This window comes from Penicillium canariense (genome assembly GCF_028826845.1).
Source record: "Penicillium canariense strain IBT 26290 chromosome Unknown utg000004l_segment0_segment0, whole genome shotgun sequence".
Lineage (NCBI taxonomy): Eukaryota > Fungi > Ascomycota > Eurotiomycetes > Eurotiales > Aspergillaceae > Penicillium > Penicillium canariense.
In genome coordinates, this window is record NW_026622731.1 from 2,185,169 (window position 1) to 2,207,992 (window position 22,824).

Consider the following 22,824-nt stretch of genomic DNA (forward strand, 5'->3'; position numbering starts at 1 on the left):
CGCAAACGGCAAGTTCTAATCACACCATCAACAGAGTCGATTCTATACCCCAGAAAACAACCGTCAAAATGACCTCGTGCGTCAGCTCTGACTCTGAGCTCAGCGGCGTCCCAGGAGATGCTCGCTCGACCAAGAGTCGCGTTCTCGAAACCGGCGCGGCAATGACACAAGACTTCACGCCCATTAAACAGATCTGCGCGCACCTGAATGCCTTCCACGTCTACGCCAACGATCCCACACGATGCGTCGAGGCAAACCATTATTGTACGCACCTGACGGAGGGTAAGTAGCTATATATCAAAGCGCAACCTGACCACAGGTGTCAATCACGTAAAGCAATCCGTTGACCATTCAACCCAGATGTCCGTCAATGTCTGATTTACGATTCGCCCGGGCCCAACGCGCGCCTCCTCGGCGTCGAGTACATGGTGTCACCACGAATTTTCGCTACACTCCCACCCGCCGAGCGCAGATTATGGCACACACATGAGTTCGAGGTCAAGAGCGGCTTGCTCATCATGCCTACGCCGAAGGCCGTGCCCACCGCAGCGTGGGAAGCAGCCGAGACGGCGGAGATGCAAGATATTGCCCCGATATATGGTAAGACGTATCATATGTGGCAGGTTGACCGTGGGGACCCGGTGCCTATGGGCCCTCCGCAGTTGATGGGGAGCTTCACCTCGCCGGAGAGCGTGAAGGCAGCGCACCCAGGTGGGCTGGACGGGCTGCTCCAGGGCCGAGACGAGAGGTTTGGGGTCAATTATCGGGAGAAGGCGAAGAAGCGAGAGAATATCGAGGCTGTGGAGAAGCATTCAGGTAAAGGGACTTCCGTGTCTTCAACGGTCGAATAGAGCTGATTGGATGATTGTCAACAGATGCCGATGCAATGTGGAAGGCCGACTTCAAGAGTCAATAGGAGCATCATGTTCGCGTAAAAAAATGATACAAAAAATACTGCTCTTTCCGGATACACTGCTGGCCTAAGGGAAACATTCCAATAAGACATCCGGATCGCAATTAGAGACGCAGTAAAAAAAGAGTATTTGAATGAAAATTGAACGAGACTCAATAGGTAACTCGTGGGGTTCAATTGAATTGATGGATACTCGTATATCTAGAATAGGATGGCAGTGTCTCCCCACTACGCCAGCCTCAAAGACCCAGTCCCATAGTTAAATGAGGTCGAGATTGAGGCCAACTGGGGGACAACCTTGTCATCCGACAAGGTTGGTTGTGTTCATCTTGCTTCGTTGTCTACACTTGCTCGTCCTGGTGATGAATCGACGACGGCAAGCTCTAGCTTTTGTAGAAGCGGTTCTCCCGACGGAGAGGGGCTCAGGGGAATATATGATAGAGCAATGTCGTTTGACAACGGGGATATGGATGTTGATGTTGTATTTGCATTGCATCCTCCAGCATCAAGGAGGTGCTCTTGCAATTCAGGACATACAAGACTGCTGGCGCCGCTCGACCATGTGCCCATGCATCAATGGGCGGTCGAGCTGATCAGAATGATCATGGCGGAAGCATTGGCAACGCCATGTGCAATTGCTTTTCTTGTGTCTAGCGCAGAGGGCCCTGCTGACTTGGACGTCGAAGTGCGACTGAAGTTCGGGAGAAGAGAAAGAGCTGAGGCCGGAAAATTGATTTTTAAACCCGCGGGTCACATGACTCTCCGCAATCCCCGTCGAACGTGAACAAGCTCTCTTCGCAGATATACAGGGCATGCACTTGCCGTGCAACACATGGAACGCCTCCTCCGATCAGCGCTGCGAGTCAGCCCAGGCGCAGTCGGCCGGTTAGCCCTCAATGGCGCAGGTGTCTTCTGCGCTTGCACCCTGGTGTGGGAGCACCTTATAACCATACAATCCAGCGAGGGACCGTCGATGTATCCGACCTTCAATCCGCGGGGCGATTGGCTCCTCATTTCACGACGGCATGCAAACGGCAAGGACATCCAGGTCGGCGACATCGTACGATTCAATCATCCCAATTTCCTCGGTATGCATAGCGCGAAGCGGGTGCTTGGGATGCCCGGGGATTTTGTCTGCCGGGACCCGCCGTACAGTACGGGGGCAGGGAAGCAGTCGGACATGATCCAGGTGTGTTCGAACTCGAAGCTGTGGTTTGCGGAATGGGACTTGGTACCTAACTCGTCGTCTACGCTATAGGTCCCCGAAGGCCATGTATTTCTCGTTGGCGATAACCTTCCTTGGTCGAGAGACTCGAGAAACTTCGGACCCGTGCCATTGGGCCTGATCAACGGGAAAATCGTCGCGCGAGTCTGGCCACCATCCAAGATGGAGTGGGTGCGCAATACCATGCAACCTGCGCAGCTGGACTAGACGCGTCGTGGAGGATGTTGCAAAAAAAGTATTTCGATATGCATCTACAAAGGAGTTTGGTGACTTGAAACGGAAAGTGGAATTGCTGTGCATATTCATACATATTCAATTGTACAATACAAATTCTATACTTAAACAATGGGTGGACAGGCGATGGAGGGGGAGGGAGGAGATGGAAAACGAAGTGTTCACCTGAAAGTGGAGGGGTTTCTCCGCTTGTAAGGAAGAGGGTCGACCTTTTTCCGACGGAGCTCGACATCGGCTCCGCTGTATCCGATCTGGTTCATGACCTCCAGAGTAGTGTCGTCCCACTGGCTGCGGAACAGGTGGGCACCGATGGCCTTGAGGTGGTACCGGGCCTGCAGAGTACGCAGCAGCGTGTTGTCCCGGTCAGTCTCCTTCGCCTTGACAGCGGCAAAGTCAAGGGGCTGTGAATCCTTCTGCTCCATGATGAAGACAGAGAGGCGGTGGTAGGGGCTGCCCTTCTGGGCGACGGGTGGCAGCCAGGGAAGAACGACTTGAGAGTCTGCTGCAAGCTGGGAGAGGTCGACCTTAGTGTTGATGGCCGAGATGGGCACGTTGACAGCCAGGTAATGCATCCGGAAGTCGAAGCTATCCGCCTCCACATTAGGAACATCGGGGTCGACAACGGCAATAGTGACCAGCTTCTCTCCCCGCTCGAACAGTTGGATGTCAAGCTTAGGCGCCTCTGAGCTGACCTTTGCGTCGACAAAATCTCCGGGCTGGACCTGTCGCTTGTTGAAGTACAGCTTGGTATCCACAATCGGATCGCAGTGAGGCAGGACATCGGGAACAACGTTCATCTGCGTGATGCGCTGCACCAGAATCTTGCGGCGGTATTCCCGCCATTTCCGGTCGGCCAGATAGCGGTAGATGGGCTTGCTCATGTCGCCTATCGAAAGAGATAAAGAATTAGCATAGAATCATCTCACATACTCTCCAAGAGGGATCAGATCATACCGAGTCCGTCCTCGAATTTCCGCTTGACTAGGGGGTCATTAATGTCGGCATGGATCTTGAGGCGCTCCAAGTGCAATTGCATGGCGCGCACGCGAGACTTTTGTGCCTGCTCGCCTCCAGCCTCTTCAACAGGTTGAGCCTCCACCTTCGCAATTTTTTGCCTCATTGATTCGATCTCTTTCAGCTTCTCGGTACGGTCCTCCAGCAGGACCTTTCGCGCCTCCTGGAAACATTGGTAGGGCAGTTGTTCGAAGGGAATATTCGCGGAACCCTGCAGCGCAGCACGGCGACGACGAGAGCCAATGGGGTTGGTGCCCTGTCGCATCAATTGTCGCTCCAGGCGGGGGCTGGTGACAAGCGATGGGTCAGGGTTCTTGTGGAATGGTTGGCTCTGTTCGGCTTGAGCCTCTGCAACGGCAGCCGACGACTGGAAGCCGCGCGCCTGGACGGAAGGGAGGCTCCTAGCGTAGGTTTTGCGAATGCATTGGAGTAGCGGCTTCGATGCCCGCTCGCAATGAGCCATTGTGAGATATTCCCGTGATGGTGTTGGGGTTGGACGTTGGAGGTTGATGGTGTTGTTGTCCTCGGGGGAACTTTTTCTGCTCGGAGCCAAGACTTTTGCTAGCGCCCACCGCCTGGCCTCCCCGGAGTCAACTTTTGCTCTTCCCATTCCAGACGTCGCACATCATCAACTCACGCGACCCACCCTCTGCTGTTGATTGTTCACTATGCCTGGTAGTGAAACTCTCCGGGCGCTGCGGCTGCTGTCGCGCAGCTCAAGTGGCCTTCTTTTGGGGCCCGAGAATGTGACAGTATGGTCCATTTTTTACCATCTTCGGGTTCGCGAAGAACTCGTTAGGTGGACATAATGACTGACTTTTTTTCGGTGACAGCGACGATGCTTTGCACGATCGATGGCCACAGAGTCTCAGGCCAGTACTTCGACCGCTGCCGATACCCCGAGATCCTCGCAGCTCGCACCATGGGACCGCCCCGTCAATGTCATGACCTACGCCTTCCCTTCCATGGAGCCTGTTCAATTAGTGAACTACACCCAGAAACAACTACAAATGCCCATTCGGAAAGACATCCTGCACCGTGCAATCGTATACGAGGGTGATATGACCCGGCAAGGCACAGCCAGCACGAAATGGAGGGACGATGTGCACGGAAGCCACAGGAAGGTGCTGCCGCAAAAGGGCTCCGGTCGTGCCCGTGTTGGTGACAAGCAATCGCCAATCCGCAAGGGCGGTGGTGTTGCCCACGGTCCCCACCCCCGCGACTTCTCGACCGGCTTGCCCGCGAAGCTCTACGACCAAGCCTGGCGCATTGCCCTGAGTTACCGGTTCCAGCGCGGAGAGCTGATTGTGATCGACGACAAGATTTCGATTCCTCGGGACTCTACGCCGTACCTCATCGAGAACATCCTCAACAGCAATGGATGGAATACGAAGAAGGGTCGGTCGACATTGATTACGGAGAAGGTGGACGAGGAGCTGTTTGACAAGGTAGAGAAGATGAACCGATATGCGACCATCATGGACCGCAGTGATGTCGATGTGAAGAATTTGCTGGAGACCGCGAGGTTGATTATCGAGAAGAAGGCCCTGGATCGGATCCTCAAAACGCACTCGCGGGATCTGGACAGCAAGCCTGCCAGCGCACGATACCTGTAAGCGCTGCTGAGGATTATGGCGTGTGTGCATTGGGATCTCTTTCTTCATTTATCTGTATTCTGGCCATCTGTACAAATAGGACATGATCTACTACCTTTCAATTGGTCCCATATACCTAACTACTGTCAAGGATGTGACTACGGATGCGACCGCCCAACTTACTGCCAGCAACCGATCCGTTGCTGGTGTAACCACACTCGTTTACCGTTTCATATGTAAGGAAAAGTATTGACAGCAACCGACGGGTTATAACAGCCAAGCAGCTGCGCATCCAATACGCAGCTACGCTTCCAACGGAAGCTGTGTTGGTAGTAAGACAGCTGTCTGACAGCTGTCTTACTGGCTGTGTTTGCAATGTATGCAGAGAGCTATTTTAACAGCGCTCTTCCCATCGTTTAGCTAGTCATTCAAATTAATTCATTCCAATATTGAATCCGCTTGAGCTGATTGGATAGCCTCAATATTAGCTTGCTTTGACAGTTATGAGCCCGACTGCCCGTTGACATCATCATCAAGAAAGACACGCACCATCTGCCTGGATCTTTCCGTCAACGACCGCGTCCGACCGATCAGATCAGCTCATCAGCTCATCCAAAAGCCCCTGCCCTCAGTCAGTCTGATTGTGTGTAAATATGCTGTCTTCTCAGATGGCTCAAGCGTCTACTGGAGACCCTTACGATCAGCGTCTCCGTAGCGAGGCCTAATGGCGTGTGTGGATCAGCCATATCGAATCCGCAGCGACCGCCCTGAAGGTCTGGGGGTATATCGACCCTGATAAGACCGATGAGGAAGTTCCAAAGCCTCCGTCGGAACCGAGAGACACCTTCCCACGACCGGAAGAGGTCAAAATGGGTGTCACCAACCCGATGCTGCTAGACGATGCAGATTATACCCGATACAGTCGTCTCGTTCAGATGTTCAAAGAGGAAAGAGCGTTCTGCTTCAGTATCCAGAAGAGCTTAGCGGACATGAATAACCACATCTTCATGATGACTTACCCAGAGAAACAAAGCTTGCTGGCCGATAAGAAGACTGCTAGAGAGAAGCTAGTCAAATTGGCCCAGGAGTTCAAGCCGAAGGGTGCCACCCGCGTGTAAGACCTTCGGATAGCCTGGAAGCTGCAGACAATGACCTTATTTAGTAAGGCCTCCGTTTCAATGACAAAATGGCTAAACGACTGGTCGAGGCTATACGACGAAGCGTATGCAGCCAAGGTGCCCGATGTATGGCGGTGTTCGTGCGTTAAAGAGCACAAGGGAGATGAATTCGCTATTAGAGACTTCCTGCACTCTATCCCTCTTGGTGACGGTAACTTCGTCGACTAATATAGGGCTAAACTGGAGAGCAAGGACGAACTGAAGTTCCAGGACGTTGTTTCGGAATATCGGACGTGGAGAACCGTTCATGATCAAGCTAAAAAGAACGTCTCTAACGCCGTGGCCTTCGCAGCGACGCTATACGGATATTAATAGCCGAGTCAGCAGAATCAACAGAAGCCTCGTTGTGTGTGCGGAAGTCTAAGATATACCTGGAAGGACTGCTTCTACGTTAATGTGTCTAAACGCCCTTAGGGATGGTAGTAATATGAGGCCTCTCGTAAGAAGGTCGAAGCCGGTATTAAGAAGCTAAGCCTCGCTGAACAGCAGGAAATTGCTAAGCTGATGAGACCTGAAGCCTCATCAACCGCTTAAAAGCCCGGTCAGACAGCTTAGCTAGCTATCACCGACGGTTTCGACGAAATGAAGACAGAAACCATGGAATTCCTCCCTGCCGATAACCCCTATTGTTCCTTCACATTCGATATTACCCCGGCCGTGTGTAACGCCGCGGTGTCCCTGCCTCTCAAAAACAGCTGGATTATCGACTCGGGCGCTAATATACATATCTGCAACCGTATCGATCGCTTCGAGGGAGGTATGGTAGAGGAAAAGCGAATGGTTACACTGGGAAGTGGTAAGATTGCCGCTTATGGGAGAGGAACAGCCAAAGTCATGGTTGAAGACCCGACGGGCAAGATCTTGTGGGCTTACTTACCGAATGTGTGGTATATCCCTGGATTCCAAACCAATATCCTGTCTGTGTCCGAGATAGGCAAGTTGGGCTTCTTTTTTAATAGCCGTTACCCTGCTATCGTTCGGAACGATCAGCCCGTGGCTATGTGTGGTAGAAAATTCGGTCTGTATCTCCTGGAGTATTACCAGGGTGATCAGCGCGTTCCGATAGTGACAGGACCTCCGCTCGCCTTTCCGACAGTCAAAATATCCTCCAAACCAGTGGTATCAGTCGCCTCACCGCAGATTTGGCACCGCAGACTCGGCTACATCTATCCCAAACGTGTTGACAGCCTAGCGAAGATGGTTGACGGCATGGTGATTAAGGGAGAATTCGTGGATAACGCTATGTGTAACCCTGAGAGATGTGAAGTCTGTTAGTTAGCGAAGGCAAAGAAACAGATATCCCGGCGACTAGCAGAGAGATCACGCACCTTTGGTAAGTTCGGAAGGCTTCATTTTGACCTCGTACAGTTAGACAAAGCTCGCAACGGTCACAACTGGATGTCTCACTTTCTTCTTGAAGGTATTCGGCTTCATATGATCCAGATATATGAGCTAAAGAGTGGTTGCGTCCCTGCCATCAAGAACTTCACTGCCATCTGTCGAACATAATTCGGTATGGGCCTCAGAGTGTTCAAAAGCGATAACGAACAGACCATGGGCTATGCCATCCGCCAATATTGTGAAGACGAGGGTATTATCATGGAATTCAGCGTCGTTAGAACCCCTGAACAGAACGGATTCATCGAGAGGGCTGGTGGTGTTATTATCATCGTCGCCAGAGCCCTTATTATTGATTCCGGCTTACCAAAGGATCTTTGGCCAGAGGCAATGAATACGGTAGCTTATTTGATCAACAGGATGCCAACGACACTACCTAATGGTCAAGAGATCATCCCGTGGCTTGAGGCTATTCGAAAGCCTCACCACTAATAGAATGAACTGCGCCTCAACCTGTCCAATCTCAGGGTGTATGGTTGCAGAGCGTACGTGCGCATCCAGAAGCTTCCTCGGAAAGATAAGATGGCGCCGCGCGCAGAGATCGGATATCTGGTCGGATACACTGCTTCCAATATCTGGAGAGTGTGGTTTCTACAGCATGACACTGTCAGATCAGTCAGAGATGTCATCTTTGATGAAAACGTCCGATACAGTCCGACAGAAGAACAGAACTTACTACTAGCAGACGTACTGGAAACGCTGCCATGGACGGTGGGAGAGAATACCGAAGACATGCCTGTCACCGACGATGAGGGCCTTGAAATGACCCTTATAACACTAGGCAGACAAGAAAAACGGAGGAAAGGAGAGCAGAGCTCCGAGAAAGAATCCGCATCAAATTCCCTGGTTCTAACGATGTTGACACCGTCGCCGACGCCCTCCCGCTAGTTAACTCCGACGGCTGTGTCAGAGAGGACATCAGCGGTGCTAGGAAGCTTTCCGCTAGAGCTGCCACTCTTAACACTACCGAACCCCCCGCATCTCGAAGCTGAGGGGGTGGAACAGACTGAGCCGAATGAGTAGCTTCTCGCTGAGCTCAGGGTATCAGCGCCGACAGCAACAGAAACGTTACCGGAAACGACAGAAACACCGCCAGAGACCTCGTACGCGTTAGATCCACCGCCCGAAGGATACCGTGCATACGGATCTCTAGCCCTAAGAGATATTAATGCATCGTTTTCCACCGACAACATCATCGAAGGCAAGCGCACCCGCAGAAGTGCGTATTTTGCATCGACCGAAGACGATACACCGGTGAGAGACAGCGAGGACTATCATGAAGGCATTTTGTTAGCATTTTCCACAGAAATGAGCTCGCCACAGTCCTACCAGCGCCCTTACCGTGACGACCTTCCCCCAGAGCCGAAGCACTGGTCCGACATGCTGCGTCACCTATACCGTGATGGCTTCGTTCAAGCAGCGTCAGTCGAAGTCAAAGCACTGGATAAAAAGGGGACGTACGAAGAGGTTAACCGACTAACCGACAGAGGTATTCAGGTCTTGCCTTTGACCTGGGTGTTCACCTACAAATTTGACAGTGACGGGTTCTTGATTAAATACAAAGCGAGGCTGTGTGTTAGAGGAGATCTTCAGAAGATGTCAACGGAAGAGAAATATTCAGCGACACTAGCTGTTCGAACAGCTAGAGCCATCTTCGCCCTCACCGCCGCGTTCGATCTCGACACCGCTCAGTACGACGCTGTTAACGCCTTCCTCAACAGCAAGATGGATGAGGAAGTGTATGTGGAACTACCCCTAGCCTTTTCCCGCCCGGACGACGGATAACGTGCTGGAAGCTCATGAGAGCGCTATACGGATTAAGGAAATCACCAAAACTCTGGCAGAAAGAGGCTACGAGAGTCCTCAAAACGCTGGGCTTCCAGGTCGTCAACAAAGACGTCTGTCTATTCACTGTAAACGGTATTATCATCATCTTCTACGTTAACGATATCCTCATTTTCAACCACCCTTCCATACGTCAAGAAGCAGAGAATGTCGCCAAGAGACTCAGTGAGGCCTGGGAGCTTCGCTCTATAGGCGAAGCGCAGTGGTTTTTGGGAATTCGCATCGTGAGAGATCGCTCTCAAGGCAAGATATAGCTATGCCAAGATACCTACATCTCCGCCATAGCCCACAAATATCATCTAACGAACGAACGACGCCTAGAGGTCCCTCCTGTTTCCATCGCTAATCTACGACCTTATACTAGTGTGGCTACTAATGAGAGAAAGCATGAGTTCTCAGCCAAGGTAGGCTCAGCGCAGTATACCACAACGATTACCCGACCGGACGCAGCGAAGGCGACGTCACATCTCGCCCAGTTCCTGTCGAATCCATCAACCGAACACCTCACGGCAATCAACCAGATCATCTCTTACCTCAACAGCACCCGCACGAGGGCGATCTGTTACCGAAGACTCACCGAATCCGATCTCACCGCCGTCCAGTTCTTCAGCGACGCGTCATACGGGGATAACCACGACCGGAGGAGTTCGTCTGGCTACATCTGCAAGATATTCGGAGGACCAGTAGACTAGAAGGCTACGAAGCAGCGCACTATCACGACCAGCACCACCGAGGCTGAACTGCTAGCAATATCTGATGCTGGCAAGTCTCTGTGTATGTGGAAAAGACTATTCGCAGCTATTGTATTCGATCCTGGTCACCCCGTCGTCCTCCGATGCGATAACCAGCAGACCATCAATCTATTGACCGGCGAAGCACCTCAACTGCGCACGAAGCTCCGACATATCGACATACACCAGCACTGGCTTCGTCAGGAGGTCCAGGCTGGGCGTATCCCCGTGCAGTGGGTAAAGACAACGGATATGGTGGCGGACGGTCTGACGAAGCTATTACCTCGCCAAAAGCACGCTGAATTCGTCAGCCAATTGGGTATGGAGGATATTGGACGTCTCTTGGAGGGTGAAACTGACCGCTGAAGGTCTTGGAGATCTTGATGCAGCGATTTCATCATGATGATATCGCTGAGGGGGTGTGTCAAGGATGTGACTACGGATGCGACCGCCCAACTTACTGCCAGCAACCGATCCGTTGCTGGTGTAACCACACTCGTTTACCGTTTCATATGTAAGGAAAAGTATTGACAGCAACCGACGGGTTATAACAGCCAAGCAGCTGCGCATCCAATACGCAGCTACGCTTCCAACGGAAGCTGTGTTGGTAGTAAGACAGCTGTCTGACAGCTGTCTTACTGGCTGTGTTTGCAATGTATGCAGAGAGCTATTTTAACAGCGCTCTTCCCATCGTTTAGCTAGTCATTCAAATCAATTCATTCCAATATTGAATCCGCTTGAGCTGATTGGATAGCCTCAATATTAGCTTGCTTTGACAACTACCTAGTCTATATGTCTACATACGCCAAGTAAGCCACAATGTGGAAGACGTCCAAGCGAAGTAAAAGTAATTACTTAAACCCAGTACACCGTAGTATTCTCAACCGAGCATAGCCACCTTGGACCTGTAAACCGGCCCTTTACGTAAGGATGGGGGTTCGATTGAGGGGGTTGTTGATCTCATCGCGGGTTGAGGCGGTCCTCGGAGCGGAAGAAAATCCAGCCCAAAAAAACTCCCGAGGTCAACGGCAAAGCGGAGAACATCTGATTGTCCTTCTAGCCCACCCTCTCCCTTCGTTTTCCTTCACCTTCGTCCTTTCCACCTTCGTGTCTGGTCCTTCATGTTGCTTAGGCACTCGTTTTCCCGGTTACCTTCGCCGCCGAGCTGGATCTCGCGGTGCTCCTCGCCAGCAATGCCTTTGCGCGCCAAGGTAACGAACCCTGCCTTCCGCGCATCTGCTTCGGTAAGAGGACTCGTTCGCGACAGAAATGGGGAGCTATACGATGACGCTGACTGCGGCTTAGATGTCGACCGCCCCTGAAATCCCCAAAGAGCTCCCGGGCGATGAGCCCGATGACGTTCTGTTCAACTCCATCTACGGCCTTCGCAGTATTGAACTCAACCGGCCCAAGAAGCTCAACTCCCTCAATGGCTCGATGGCACGCAAGATCTTCCCTCGGCTAAAGGTTAGTCGGTTTCTTTATACAGTGCGGATATGGTAGAGTGCTAAGCTGTGTGCGCGAAACAGGAATGGGAAAAGTCTCATCTCGCAAACATTATCCTCATCTCGGGAGCAGGAGAGAAGGCGCTCTGTGCAGGAGGCGACGTGGCCGCTCTGGCACTGCAGAACGAGAAGGGACTAGAGGGACAGCGCCAATCGACAGATTTTTTCGGACTCGAATACCGTCTCGACCATACGATCGCTACATACTCGAAGCCTGTTATCTCTTTCATGGACGGAATTACCATGGGCGGCGGTGTTGGCCTCAGCATGCATGCTCCTTTCCGCATTGCGACCGAGAAAACTGTTTTCGCTATGCCCGAGACTACAATCGGTTTCTTCCCTGACGTGGGCGGCTCCTTCTTCCTCCCGCGCCTGGACGGCGAGACCGGTACCTACCTGGCCCTCACTTCGGAGCGCCTGAACGGTGTGCAGGCTCTGTACTCTGGTATCGCTACCCACTACCTACACTCCAGTGTTCTTAGCAACATGACCCAGCGCCTGGCGGAGCTTGTCTTCCCCGACAATGTCAGTCTGCCCGAGCGGCTGAACATCGTGAACAAGACCATGGCTGAGTTCTCGCTTGGCCTTCCCTCTCTTCAGGAGGAACCCATCCTTCTGGCTGGTGGACTCCGCTCCGCCATTGACCGCTGCTTTAAGTTCAACACCGTTGAGGAAATTTTCCAAGCGCTGGAGAGCGAGACCGAGCACAAGGAGTGGGCCCAGAAGACTCTGGAGACTTTGTCTATTCGCTCCCCGACTTCCCTCAAGGTGACCCTTCGCCAGCTGCGTCTCGGCAAGAAGTGGAGCATCACCGAGACCTTCCAGCGCGAGTACGAGATTGCCGCCAACTTTATGCGCCACCCCGACTTCGTCGAGGGTGTCAAGGCTCGTCTCATGTCCAAGCCCCCCCGCCAGGCCAACTGGCAGCCGGCTACTCTGGCGGAGGTCTCCAATGAGATGGTTGATGCGTTCTTCACCATCCCTGAGGGTGAAACTCGCCTGCCGCTTCTCAGCGAGGGCGACTACAACCGCTACCCACATGCACGCTTCTCTCTGCCTTCCGAGGCCCAGATTGAGAAGTTTGTCCGCAGCAATGGCCAGGGCCAGAACCAGGTCATTCAGGAGTTTGTCGGACAATACAATCACAAGGAAGGTGTGCGCGAGAAGGTCTCTGAGGTGTTGGCCCGGCGGACACAGAGCACTGCTCAGGGTCTGCGGTGGGTAGAGTAAACGTTGGAAGACGACGTTTACAACATGTAATTTTTTGGGTCTCGATAGCGAGCTGCTTGTCATCCTGTGTATTAAAATTATCCCCCGGTGTTTGAATCCATTTTTTCAGCCATGGTTTTAGATCGACGGGTTCCTCAGGAAACCTTCCTGCGTCTTTCTGTATGCTACCCATGAGCCCTGCTTAGCTCTAACTTATTGACATTGAAAGGCTTGGTATATTTCAGTTATGATTTCTGCCTTCGACTATTGCTCTCGAGTGGACAATAGTGTAATGGGAAATAGGATCTGACATCCACCAAGTATCACTTGGTTAGGGAGTCAGTGCGGGGAAGCGGGGTAGTGTATAGTACAATCACGGGTTCGGCTGCCAACAGCTGTACAATTTCGGATTCAAATCTACACAAGCAAAACGGCCACTATTCGCTACTACTGTAGAAGTCATGGCATCTGAAGGCAAGGAAGTCTACCGGCTGGCCTGCCCCGATGCCAGCAACTGCCCCGACATGTACATTTCGTACGGGCTACCATTCACCAAGTCCTGTGCCAAGCACGCAGAACAAACATTCCAAGCAAGGCGCGTGTATATAATTGCCTCTACAAGCCTGTCCAAGCAGACATCGCTGGTATCAGATCTAGAGCGAGCGCTCGGAGACCGACATGCAAAGACCTGGACCGGCATTCGCCCTCACACGCCCTGGGATGACTTAGTGCCCATCATCAACGACATCCGCAAGGCAGAACCTGATCTGTTGGTTACGCTCGGTGGAGGGTCGCTGTCCGATGGGGCGAAGGTGATAGTCTATGCGGTGGTCAACGGCGTCCAGACGGTCGACGACCTGGATCGTCTCTACCAGGCTAAAGCTGCAGATGGCACTCCTATGCGCGATAGGACCAGTGTGGGCAATGAGCCAACCCTACCCATCGTCTTCATCCCCACTACGCTCTCAGCAGGGGAGTTCTCGTGCTATGGAGGATCTACTAACCCAGTTACCCTGCACAAACGCATAATGAAGCATCCCAAGATGTTTGCACGGCTAGTCATTCTAGATCCGCGTCTGACACTCACGACGCCGCAGTGGGTTTGGATCTCAACTGGCGTCCGAGCTATTGACCATTGTGTTGAGGCGCTGTGCTCAAACGACTCGCTCTCGAAAGAACTGCTCCAGATCGCGGAGAGATCTCTCGCCACTCTGACAAAGAATCTTCTGCTCACAGTGAAGGACCAGTCACAGCTCCAGCCTCGACTTGACTGTGCGATTGCTGCAGGCGATATTGCAGGCAACCTGCTCTTAGCTCCGCACGTTTCTGTGGGCGCGAGCCATGGGATTGGTCATCAGCTTGGGCCTCTAGGTGTTGGTCATGGGCAAACCAGCTGCGTGCTGTTACCTGCCGTCCTTCGCTTCAACCGACTACGTTCGCCGCTGGACGGCGATCAGACTGAGAAGCAGGACCGAGTCAAGCGAGCCATCTGGGGCAGCGATCCTAAGGTGGAGCAAATTCTGACAGGCGAAGGAGGACTGGACCGGAATTCAGCGGATGCCAGTATGACTGTGCGTGGTCTGTTCAATGCATTGGATATGCCGAGTACGCTCAAGGCTGTTGGCGTTGGTCCAAGCCACTTTGATGCTTTGGCTGTGCATAGCTTGGATGATCCATGCACCGCTGCTAATCCCGTGCCTTTGAAAAAGGAGGATGTTTTGGAAATTTTGGAAAGCGTAGCAGAGTGAGGTTTTTAACCTCTCATAGCTGCGTGAAACGACTAGTGTTAGACTAATTTGTAGTAGTAGGCCACCAACCCGATTCTATATTTCCCACGCCCACATAGAGGCCAGTGGACACGGAGATATCCAGGGTTCATGCGCAGAATTCTATAAGCCCAGGTAATATGCATGTTCATCTGAGAGGCAGTAGTTCCAAGTAAGTTTGTAATGAAGAACAAGACTCCGAAAGGATCTTCGACTTCGATGTGGAGGGACACAATAGTGTTGCAACCATAGCCCTGAGGGGAAGACGTGCAAGGTACTCGGTCGGCCCACCCGTCAATTTTCCCCACAGGGCTTTGCCGCTACCTGCACATCGCACATCTATTAGATCTCACTGCATCCCTGCACTGATGGAAGAGGCTGCAATATTCTAAAGCCGCATCGCGAAATGGATCTTGAGCGAATATCCTCAGAGGCCGGTCGAATATCACAAAGCGACTCCGACATTGCCGCGCTGCTACCCACCGCTGCCAATGGGACCTCTAACGCTTCCAGTGGCCCAACCACCGAGGTCCGGGCAGTCTTGACGCGCCTCTACGTCTCGCATACCCTTTCAGCATGGAATTCTCGTATGTTTGAGTTCGGCGCTGTGTTGTTCCTGGCTTCGATATTCCCCGGGACTTTGCTCTATGCGTCGATTTACGCGCTTCTTCGAGCATTTTCTGCTGTCGCCTTGTCATCCTGGATCGGCGCGAGAGTCGATAAATCAGATCGTTTGGTGGCGTTGAGACACTCAATTGGTAAATAGCAGCCTCGATTTTCCAAATTTCAATAGCTTCCGACCCGGGGGGTTGACTAACGATCTCATAGTCTGGCAACGAGTCCCTGTTGCGGCGTCGTGTCTGTGCTTCGTCGTGCTTTTGAACTCTGCAGACTCTTCGGCTATGGCTTTCATCTTATTTGTCGTAGTCTGCTTCTTGGCCTGCCTGGAGAAACTGGCAGCGACCGCCAATACAGTGGCCGTGGAGCGTGATTGGGTATGTGTGGGAAGCATGGATGTTTTTTCTCATTGTATAAAAGGTTTGTCTGACTGCTCAATTTACCTAGGCTATCATCATCGCAGAGAGCATCAATGTCCCTCGTCAAGGTGAGACGCTCTAGACAGATCTAGACAGATAATCACTGCTTGCATGAGCTAATCTGTGTGATTCTAGACTTGAATGCGTCAATGAGGCGGCTCGACCTCTTTTGCAAGCTGATCGCCCCCATATTTATTTCCTTGGTCGACAGTTTCTCAACCCCGATTGCCATTTGGACTGTGCTGGGCCTGAACACAGTATCTATCGTGGTCGAATATGTGGCCATTGCCCAAGTCTACCGATCAGTGCCTGCGTTGAAGAGAGCATCAGCGGGAGCCACTGTCCATCAACATGGCACGGGCGATGAATCTGGACCTTCTCCCCCTGGTGCATACCATAGCGTGTCCCGCTACCTACAGGAGACCCTAGCTCCCTGGCAAGCGTATGTGCAGAGCCGGGTATTCTTGGCGTCCTTTGCATTGAGCTTGCTCTACCTCACAGTTCTCTCCTTTGGGGCTACCATGGTGACCTATCTGCTGCACAGTGGCTTCAATTCGTTAGAAGTCAGCTGCATGCGTATCGGCTCCGTGGCAGCAGAACTGGCGGGTACATGGACGGCACCCCTGATTATGAATCGAATTGGCCCTATCCGCTCTGGGCTGTGGTTGCTCAACTGGCAGTTCTGCTGCGTGGCTGGAGCTGCTGTTGCATTCGCCTTTTGGGACTCGACTTCCCGACCCGTTGCGGGGATTTTGATTGTAGGCGTTGCTTTGAGCCGCATTGGACTGTGGGGCTTTGATCTGTCAGTACAGTTTCTTGTACAAGAGGTACGTCCTTTATGCTCTCCCGCTATCTGCTATCTATAGATGCCCATTTTCTCATGCTTCATAGAACGCCGAGGAACATGCCCGAGCCCGTTTCTCGGCAACCGAAATGGCGCTGCAGAATTTTTTTGAGATGCTCTCTTTTGCATCGACGATTGTGTTTTCCCGCCCAGATCAGTTCGAGTACCCGGTGCTGATCAGCGCCGGGGCTGTCGCCGTGGCGGCGGCATGCTTCGCAGCATATGTGCGCAAGGAACGGGGTCATCTATTGCACCGATCGAAGTGTCTGGGAGGAGATAAGGTCCTTTACCGGGCTGTTGAGTTTGCAGCCTAAAATGTATCAATGTACTGAGTATGTAGAGCACCATAGATCATCGCCATGTCTCTTCTACATTCCGCCGCACTGCAAACCAGCGGCCGGTCAGGTACCGCAAAGTCTCTGATCCCCACGTGGGGAGTCTGAGCGCCGTGCATATCAACCAGGGTTAGTTCGTCATGATCCTCACCTTCTTTCAAATGGGGACGTGCAAGGTATGAAAATCCCCTCGGGTCTTGGACTCGCTCCACCCCCGAGCTCGTCATCGAATCGACCTTTGCAACCACCACCCGGGGACGGGCGCCATTGCGGGGAAGTCGGCCACGACCGCCCCGACCATACTTTTTCGCCAACTGACCCTCGACTGGCACCGGTGACTATGCTTCTAGCGTCAAACCCGGGACTGCTTGTTCCAATATGGAGGTAAACAGCGATTGTGATCGTGCCCCTGAGAGTGCACCCCACCCCACTGGCACAGCTAACACCACCGCGCGGCTGACAGGTGCCCAAAGCCCGGGGAGCCGGCAGGTCCGGTCCTCGACGCCGGACAGGCTGCTTGACATGCAGGGCTCGCAAGGTCCGGTGCGATGAAACAAAGCCGAGTTGCTCGAATTGTGATCGCCTACGTCTGCATTGCGCCTATAAACCTCCTATTGCCCTCGGCAGTCCGTGGTCAGCCTCGTCTCGCCGGACAAACGACCCAGCTGCGACTGCTGCAGCGCATGGGATTTCGCAAGCCGGACCAACGCCGGCGCTGGGGCCGACGGCGGCTGTCTCAGTCGTTGTGGCTGCATCGCAGCGCTCGCCTGATGTCAACTTCTTCAACACGGTGCTTCGCTCCGATGGACAACATCGTACGATCGCCGCGCCTACAACGCCGATGCAACGGCTACCTACAGACCCCGAATCATACCCGCCGGAACTGGGAGGCCCATTCGATATGCTTGGCTTCATGGGAGGTATCACGTCGGAGTTGGAGCGGAAACATCTTGATTTGACAAGCGGATTGGCGGCTTTCACGACTGGTCCAACCCTGCAGTCATCATCGGCAGGTATCGCCGGAAATGTGTCGGAAGAGGGACAAATTTTGGGCGAGAGGCGCTCTCCGCTAAGCCCAGATGGTTCATCCTCGCTGGTAGATGGAATTTCGATTGGCAGTGCCTCGGACGCTGCGACTACCCGTGGCAGCTGGCCTGATCCCGGTGGCACAACATACGAGGAGCAACTCCTCCACCACTTCCTGGTGATCGACCCGCCTGCAGCTCTATTTGGACCGGTGACAATGGAGTGGAAGTATGTGCGGCCGTCCATTCTCGCTCATGCGCGGGACTTTAGTCCTCTTCTAAATGCATTGTACTGCTATTCGGACGTTCATCAGGCCGTGATGGAAGGGAAGCGATGGCGCTGGGCGCCGACTTACTACCGAGTTGCAAGCTCGGAGATCCAGGCGTGCCTTCTTGGAGATGTAGCGGAACCGACGTTGGTCAAGGTCTTTGCGACGGTGTTCTTCTTGATGTTATCCGAGGTATGTTCGGTGGTGTTAGAGGGAAGAATGAGTGACTCACATGCAAGCTATAGCTTTTCTCATCACCTGAGCTTTGTGCTCCAGGCACCTCATATCTCCATTCCGCATATCTTTTACTGCAAAGATTCCAAGGCCTCACTCAAGCTTGGACAGGACTGGGCAATTTGCTGGTATCATGGGTCTCGCTGCTCGACGTCAAATCACTCATTGCAGGCCGTGATGGCGACCCATTGATTGAGTTGGGCAATATACTCGAGCATGGACCCGTGAACAAGGAACTAGAGCAGCCCCGAACGTCAGCTTCGCCCGAGGAGCGCACAGGGGAGGACGATAACGAGGACCCCCTCCTCAGCCCCAGCTATCTAGTTTACGAAGCAATAGTAGGGCCAGCATTCCGCTTCTTCGTGAAAGCACAGCAAGTTGTACGGCGCATTGTCTGCATCGATCTCCATCACCGCAGCCGCGGTACTCTCAGCGACGAATTTGAAGTCCTTCAGATTGCACACAAAATAGGTGCAGATCTCGAGACCCTGTGGCACCGACGACCACCCGTAATCGATGTCTACGGGAATCCAGATGCCTTGACCGACACCCTTTGCGCACCGGTTGCCCTCGAAGTCTGCCGCACCTTCAGGCAATACGTGGCCAATTTCTTAGCCAATTTCATCTACCTCCACCGCGTGGCCTTTGCTATCTATCCACGCACCGACCGCGTTAACGGTGCCGTCGACCAAATAATCCAACTAGCCACAGTCGAGTCTGTAGGTGCGGCAGCAGGACACCTACCCGTCAGCTTTTTATGGCCACTATTCGTCGCAGGCCTCGAAGGCTCCCCCGATCAGCGGCAGTGGATTGTCCAAGAAATGCAGCGCATGGCAACAGTTCGCGAAATGGAGCCTGCTACCTCAACCGCTCGCCACCCGTCAGCCGATAAAGTCCTCCTGTTATTGGAAGAGATGACTCGAAGGCAAGATGTGTCGCGGTCCTGGGCGGACTCGCGAATAGTGCGGCGGGAGCTGTTCTCGGACTTTTTCGTTATGATCTGAGTTTGGGGCACTCTCTACCTGTATATATGAAACCATGATTCCGGCGTTCTCATCCCTAGCGAGGTCTTTGGATATATTCCGTGGTGCATTCGTGTTGAATAGAATTATCTGTGCATAATAGATTTTGGCGCATCTTGATAAGGTTGTAGCCATGCCCCATTGTCTCACAACCCTTCTGCTTCCCAGCAGCAATATGAAGGTGTGCGGACGAGTAATGTTCATTTTCTATTTTCTCATGATATCATAAAAAGGTAACTCCAACATATCATTAAATGCAGAACCACCGCCTACACCAAGGCAGCCTCTAGAACGGCTTCACAACCCGCTGGAAACGGGGCGGCTGGCGTGTGAACTTTTCTGGCTCGTCGCGCGCACCTTCCTTCCAGTAATCAAACTCCATCCATGCATTCTCAGGCATCTGCGCCTCTGTAGCCTCCAGAAACTCGCCCAGATCCGGACACAGCGGGACCACACCAGTCTCTAACACGTACTGGTCCCAGAGCTTGAGCAGTTGCTTGAGCTTCTCGGGTTCCTGCTCTGACAGGTCGTTTACCTCGCCGGGGTCCTTTTCCAGGTTATACAGCTGCCAGCGCTCAGGACCCTTGGGCTTGGGAATGAAGACAATCTTCCAGTCGGCGCAGCGCAGCGCGGCTCGGCCGCAGGTCTCCCAGCCCTGAATGAAATCCTTCGGGTGAATGCGATCGGCATCACCGATGGCCCAAGGATGGAAGCTGCGGCCGCGCATGGAGACCACCTCGCGGCCCTGATAGGTGGGTGCCGGGTGCTTGATACCGGCCATGTCCAGGATGGAGGGCGCCAGGTCCATGACGGTGGCGAATTGATCTGTGATACCACCCGCGGGTGCGGTAGCGTCACCGGGATTGAGAGGGATATTTTTGGGGAAGCGGCAGGTGAAGGGGACGCGGACACCACCCTCAGTGGTGTAGGCCTTGTAGAGACGAGATGGAGCGGTAGCCGCTTGCGCCCAGCGCGGGCCATACCAGATAAACGAGTTACCATTTCCCAGGTTTTCCAGGCTGTTATCGTAATACTTCTGCAGGTGGGGCATCACCCCGTTCTTCACCATGGGATAGGCCTCATAAGCGGCGCCCTCGGCACCGTTGTCGGACATGAAGCACACAAAAGTATTATCTAGCTCTCCAATCTCCCGCAGATAATCGACCACCTTGCCAACATTGTAGTCGATGCACTCAACCATGCCAGCGAAGACCTCCATAGCCGTCGAAGACTTCTTCTTCTCCTCGGGAGTATACTCGTCCCAAGGCTTGACTTCCTCTGCATCAACGGGGTGCGGCTCGACGTCGTCCCGGATCATGCCGAGCTCCTTCAGGCGCTGCAACCGCTTCTGGCGCAGAATTTCGGGGCCCTCATCGTATACACCGCGATAATGGTCAATGTACTCCCGTGGGGCCTGCAAAGGCCAGTGAGGCGCAGTGAAGGGAAGGTAACCAAAGAAGGGACGGTCTCCGTTACCATCGGGGCCGGCACTACCACCGCTCTCCTTCCACTCGCGCAGGTAGTCGATCATCTTATCTCCGTAGCCATCAGAAGAGTACCAGTCCTCAGGGAGCTTGCGCACATATTCGCCGTCTTCCATGTGCAGAGCGATGTAACTAGCTTCAATGAAAGTAGGGATCTGGTCCTGATCGCGGAGTTGCGGCTCATAGGCGTAATGGTTGGAACAGGCAGGCAGGTGGGCAAATGAGCGCACAAAGCCGCGCTTGTGAGGAGACCGCTCCGGGGTGAGGCCTAAGTGCCATTTGCCCGACATTACTGTGTGATAGCCAGCATCACGCAGGAGCTCGGGCAGAGCCACGACCCGCTCGTTCAAATATCCCTCGTAGCCGGGCATACCACGCTGCGGCGCGGTGCTCATCGCCGAGCCCTTTGGACCATTCTGGCCAGAGATATTGGTCCATTCGATTAAGTTACCCAGGCCGGCGATATGGTGGTCCGTGCCAGTCATGATCATGGCACGCGTGGGACTAAACAGCGGGTAAATAGTTAGTAATGCTGCAATGTGCCTTGCATTTCTAGATCTTGCCAACGTACGAGCATGCTGCCGCAGCATGAAAATCTGTAAACCGCAGGCCCTCCTTTGCAATCTGGTCAATGTTGGGCGTGCGGATCTCGCCGCCAAAACATCCCACATCGGAAAAACCGAGGTCATCGGCGACGACCACGAGGAAATTAGGGCGTTTGGTCATGATGAAGGACCAAATAGAAACGAAGTAGAGCTCTTAAAACAGTAGTAACAAGGGCTGCAGGCGCGGCAGCGAGAGAGAACGTAAATGAAGGAAAGAAAGGAAATTAAGGGAGGGGTACAGCTGCGTATGCAATCTTATATTCCCCCCGGCACGATCGGCCTCGTGCATTGCAGCGCCGAGGGGCATGCATATAGACAGGATAATGTCTGACAAGTCTTGGCTTTCCCTTTCCGTTTTAGTGCTCACCCCATGCCGCTTTTTGCTCACTGAGTAAAACTGAGTACACCCCTGAGTATTATATAAGCATTGTTTTCGGTCACTGAGCATCACGGGAATTGATCCCCGCACAACAGAATTTTTACTCACCACACAACATTTGCTTATGTAATAGTCTTTTACATAATCAATATCACCTGACCCATACAATTCACCTGATCTATCTACTATCACTATAGCAACCACTATTTTTTATACTATCTCTATCTCTCTCTCTCTCTCTTCTCTAGCTATCCTATGCACTTTTTACCATACAAATCATACAAACAAACAAACCAATCAAACAACCAATCAAACAACCAATCAAAAGGCCATATAAACCACTATGGCTACCACCAGCCCTACTACCAATCTGATTATCGATAGCCCTACTATCGATCTGATCACCAACGACCCTACCAATCTAATTATCGATAGCCCTACTATCGATCTGATCACCAACGACCCTACCAATCTGACCACTAACGACCCTACTACCAATCTGATTACCAACGACCCTACTAGTCAACCATCTAATCTTCTACCCCCGCCAGAGCAAACCTTCGCATCTCGCGTTCTATTGGTCGATTTTGTGCGCCAATTTGGTATATCGCAGGGATATGCCCCTACTATCAAGAGTTCAACCGCAGATCGGGCTATCTATCTACATTGTGATAGGTCAGGGATATATTCAGACGAATCAAACGCCCAAGATGGGATGAAACGACGGAAAACAAGCACTCGGCGGCAAGCTTGTCCATTTTTGGTATATGGAAGCCGACAGAAAGATTCTAATTGGCTACTAAAGGTTAAAAATAGTATGCATAATCATCCTGCTGATCTAAATATGATAGGGCATCCAATCACACGCCGATTTACCCCACAACAAGATGATTTAGTCCGATCTCTTTATCGCTCGCAGATCAAACCAAAACATATTGCTAATATCCTACGCGAGAAAGCACCAAGCCAACCAATCA

At 52.7% G+C, this 22,824-nt stretch overlaps 9 protein-coding genes across 9 annotated transcripts; 7 read left to right on the forward strand and 2 right to left on the reverse strand.

Moving 5' to 3' along the window:
• Window positions 1-68: 68 nt before the first annotated feature.
• Window positions 69-2,345, forward strand: N7482_007113 (uncharacterized protein; the record flags this gene model as incomplete). The annotated part of the gene is made up of 4 exons (XM_056689238.1): window positions 69-282; window positions 361-816; window positions 1,723-2,102; window positions 2,172-2,345. 4 exons carry the CDS (start codon window positions 69-71, stop codon window positions 2,343-2,345), a joined length of 1,224 nt encoding a protein of 407 aa, XP_056541667.1.
• Window positions 2,346-2,533: 188 nt separating this feature from the next.
• On the reverse strand, window positions 2,534-3,849 carry N7482_007114 (mitochondrial 54S ribosomal protein mL38; the record flags this gene model as incomplete). The annotated part of the gene is made up of 2 exons (XM_056689239.1): window positions 2,534-3,258; window positions 3,327-3,849. The coding sequence occupies 2 exons, from the start codon at window positions 3,847-3,849 to the stop codon at window positions 2,534-2,536; spliced, it is 1,248 nt and encodes a 415-aa protein (XP_056541668.1).
• A 205-nt stretch (window positions 3,850-4,054) lies between these two features.
• On the forward strand, window positions 4,055-5,002 carry N7482_007115 (mitochondrial 54S ribosomal protein uL4m; the record flags this gene model as incomplete). The annotated part of the gene is made up of 2 exons (XM_056689240.1): window positions 4,055-4,138; window positions 4,220-5,002. The coding sequence occupies 2 exons, from the start codon at window positions 4,055-4,057 to the stop codon at window positions 5,000-5,002; spliced, it is 867 nt and encodes a 288-aa protein (XP_056541669.1).
• Window positions 5,003-11,326: 6,324 nt separating this feature from the next.
• On the forward strand, window positions 11,327-12,868 carry N7482_007116 (mitochondrial 37S ribosomal protein mS47; the record flags this gene model as incomplete). Its single annotated transcript, XM_056689241.1, has 3 exons — window positions 11,327-11,377; window positions 11,439-11,600; window positions 11,663-12,868. The coding sequence occupies 3 exons, from the start codon at window positions 11,327-11,329 to the stop codon at window positions 12,866-12,868; spliced, it is 1,419 nt and encodes a 472-aa protein (XP_056541670.1).
• A 440-nt stretch (window positions 12,869-13,308) lies between these two features.
• On the forward strand, window positions 13,309-14,595 carry N7482_007117 (iron-containing alcohol dehydrogenase; the record flags this gene model as incomplete). Its single annotated transcript, XM_056689242.1, has 1 exon — window positions 13,309-14,595. The coding sequence occupies one exon, from the start codon at window positions 13,309-13,311 to the stop codon at window positions 14,593-14,595; it is 1,287 nt and encodes a 428-aa protein (XP_056541671.1).
• Window positions 14,596-15,019: 424 nt separating this feature from the next.
• Window positions 15,020-16,808, forward strand: N7482_007118 (putative iron-regulated transporter; the record flags this gene model as incomplete). Its single annotated transcript, XM_056689243.1, has 4 exons — window positions 15,020-15,371; window positions 15,442-15,608; window positions 15,743-16,477; window positions 16,542-16,808. 4 exons carry the CDS (start codon window positions 15,020-15,022, stop codon window positions 16,806-16,808), a joined length of 1,521 nt encoding a protein of 506 aa, XP_056541672.1.
• Window positions 16,809-17,207: 399 nt separating this feature from the next.
• On the forward strand, window positions 17,208-19,361 carry N7482_007119 (Zn(II)2Cys6 transcription factor; the record flags this gene model as incomplete). Its single annotated transcript, XM_056689244.1, has 3 exons — window positions 17,208-17,213; window positions 17,293-18,315; window positions 18,369-19,361. The coding sequence occupies 3 exons, from the start codon at window positions 17,208-17,210 to the stop codon at window positions 19,359-19,361; spliced, it is 2,022 nt and encodes a 673-aa protein (XP_056541673.1).
• Window positions 19,362-19,665: 304 nt separating this feature from the next.
• N7482_007120 (arylsulfatase) lies at window positions 19,666-21,589 on the reverse strand (the record flags this gene model as incomplete). The annotated part of the gene is made up of 2 exons (XM_056689245.1): window positions 19,666-21,367; window positions 21,435-21,589. 2 exons carry the CDS (start codon window positions 21,587-21,589, stop codon window positions 19,666-19,668), a joined length of 1,857 nt encoding a protein of 618 aa, XP_056541674.1.
• Window positions 21,590-22,190: 601 nt separating this feature from the next.
• N7482_007121 (uncharacterized protein) lies at window positions 22,191-22,566 on the forward strand (the record flags this gene model as incomplete). Its single annotated transcript, XM_056689246.1, has 2 exons — window positions 22,191-22,449; window positions 22,523-22,566. The coding sequence occupies 2 exons, from the start codon at window positions 22,191-22,193 to the stop codon at window positions 22,564-22,566; spliced, it is 303 nt and encodes a 100-aa protein (XP_056541675.1).
• Window positions 22,567-22,824: the final 258 nt, after the last annotated feature.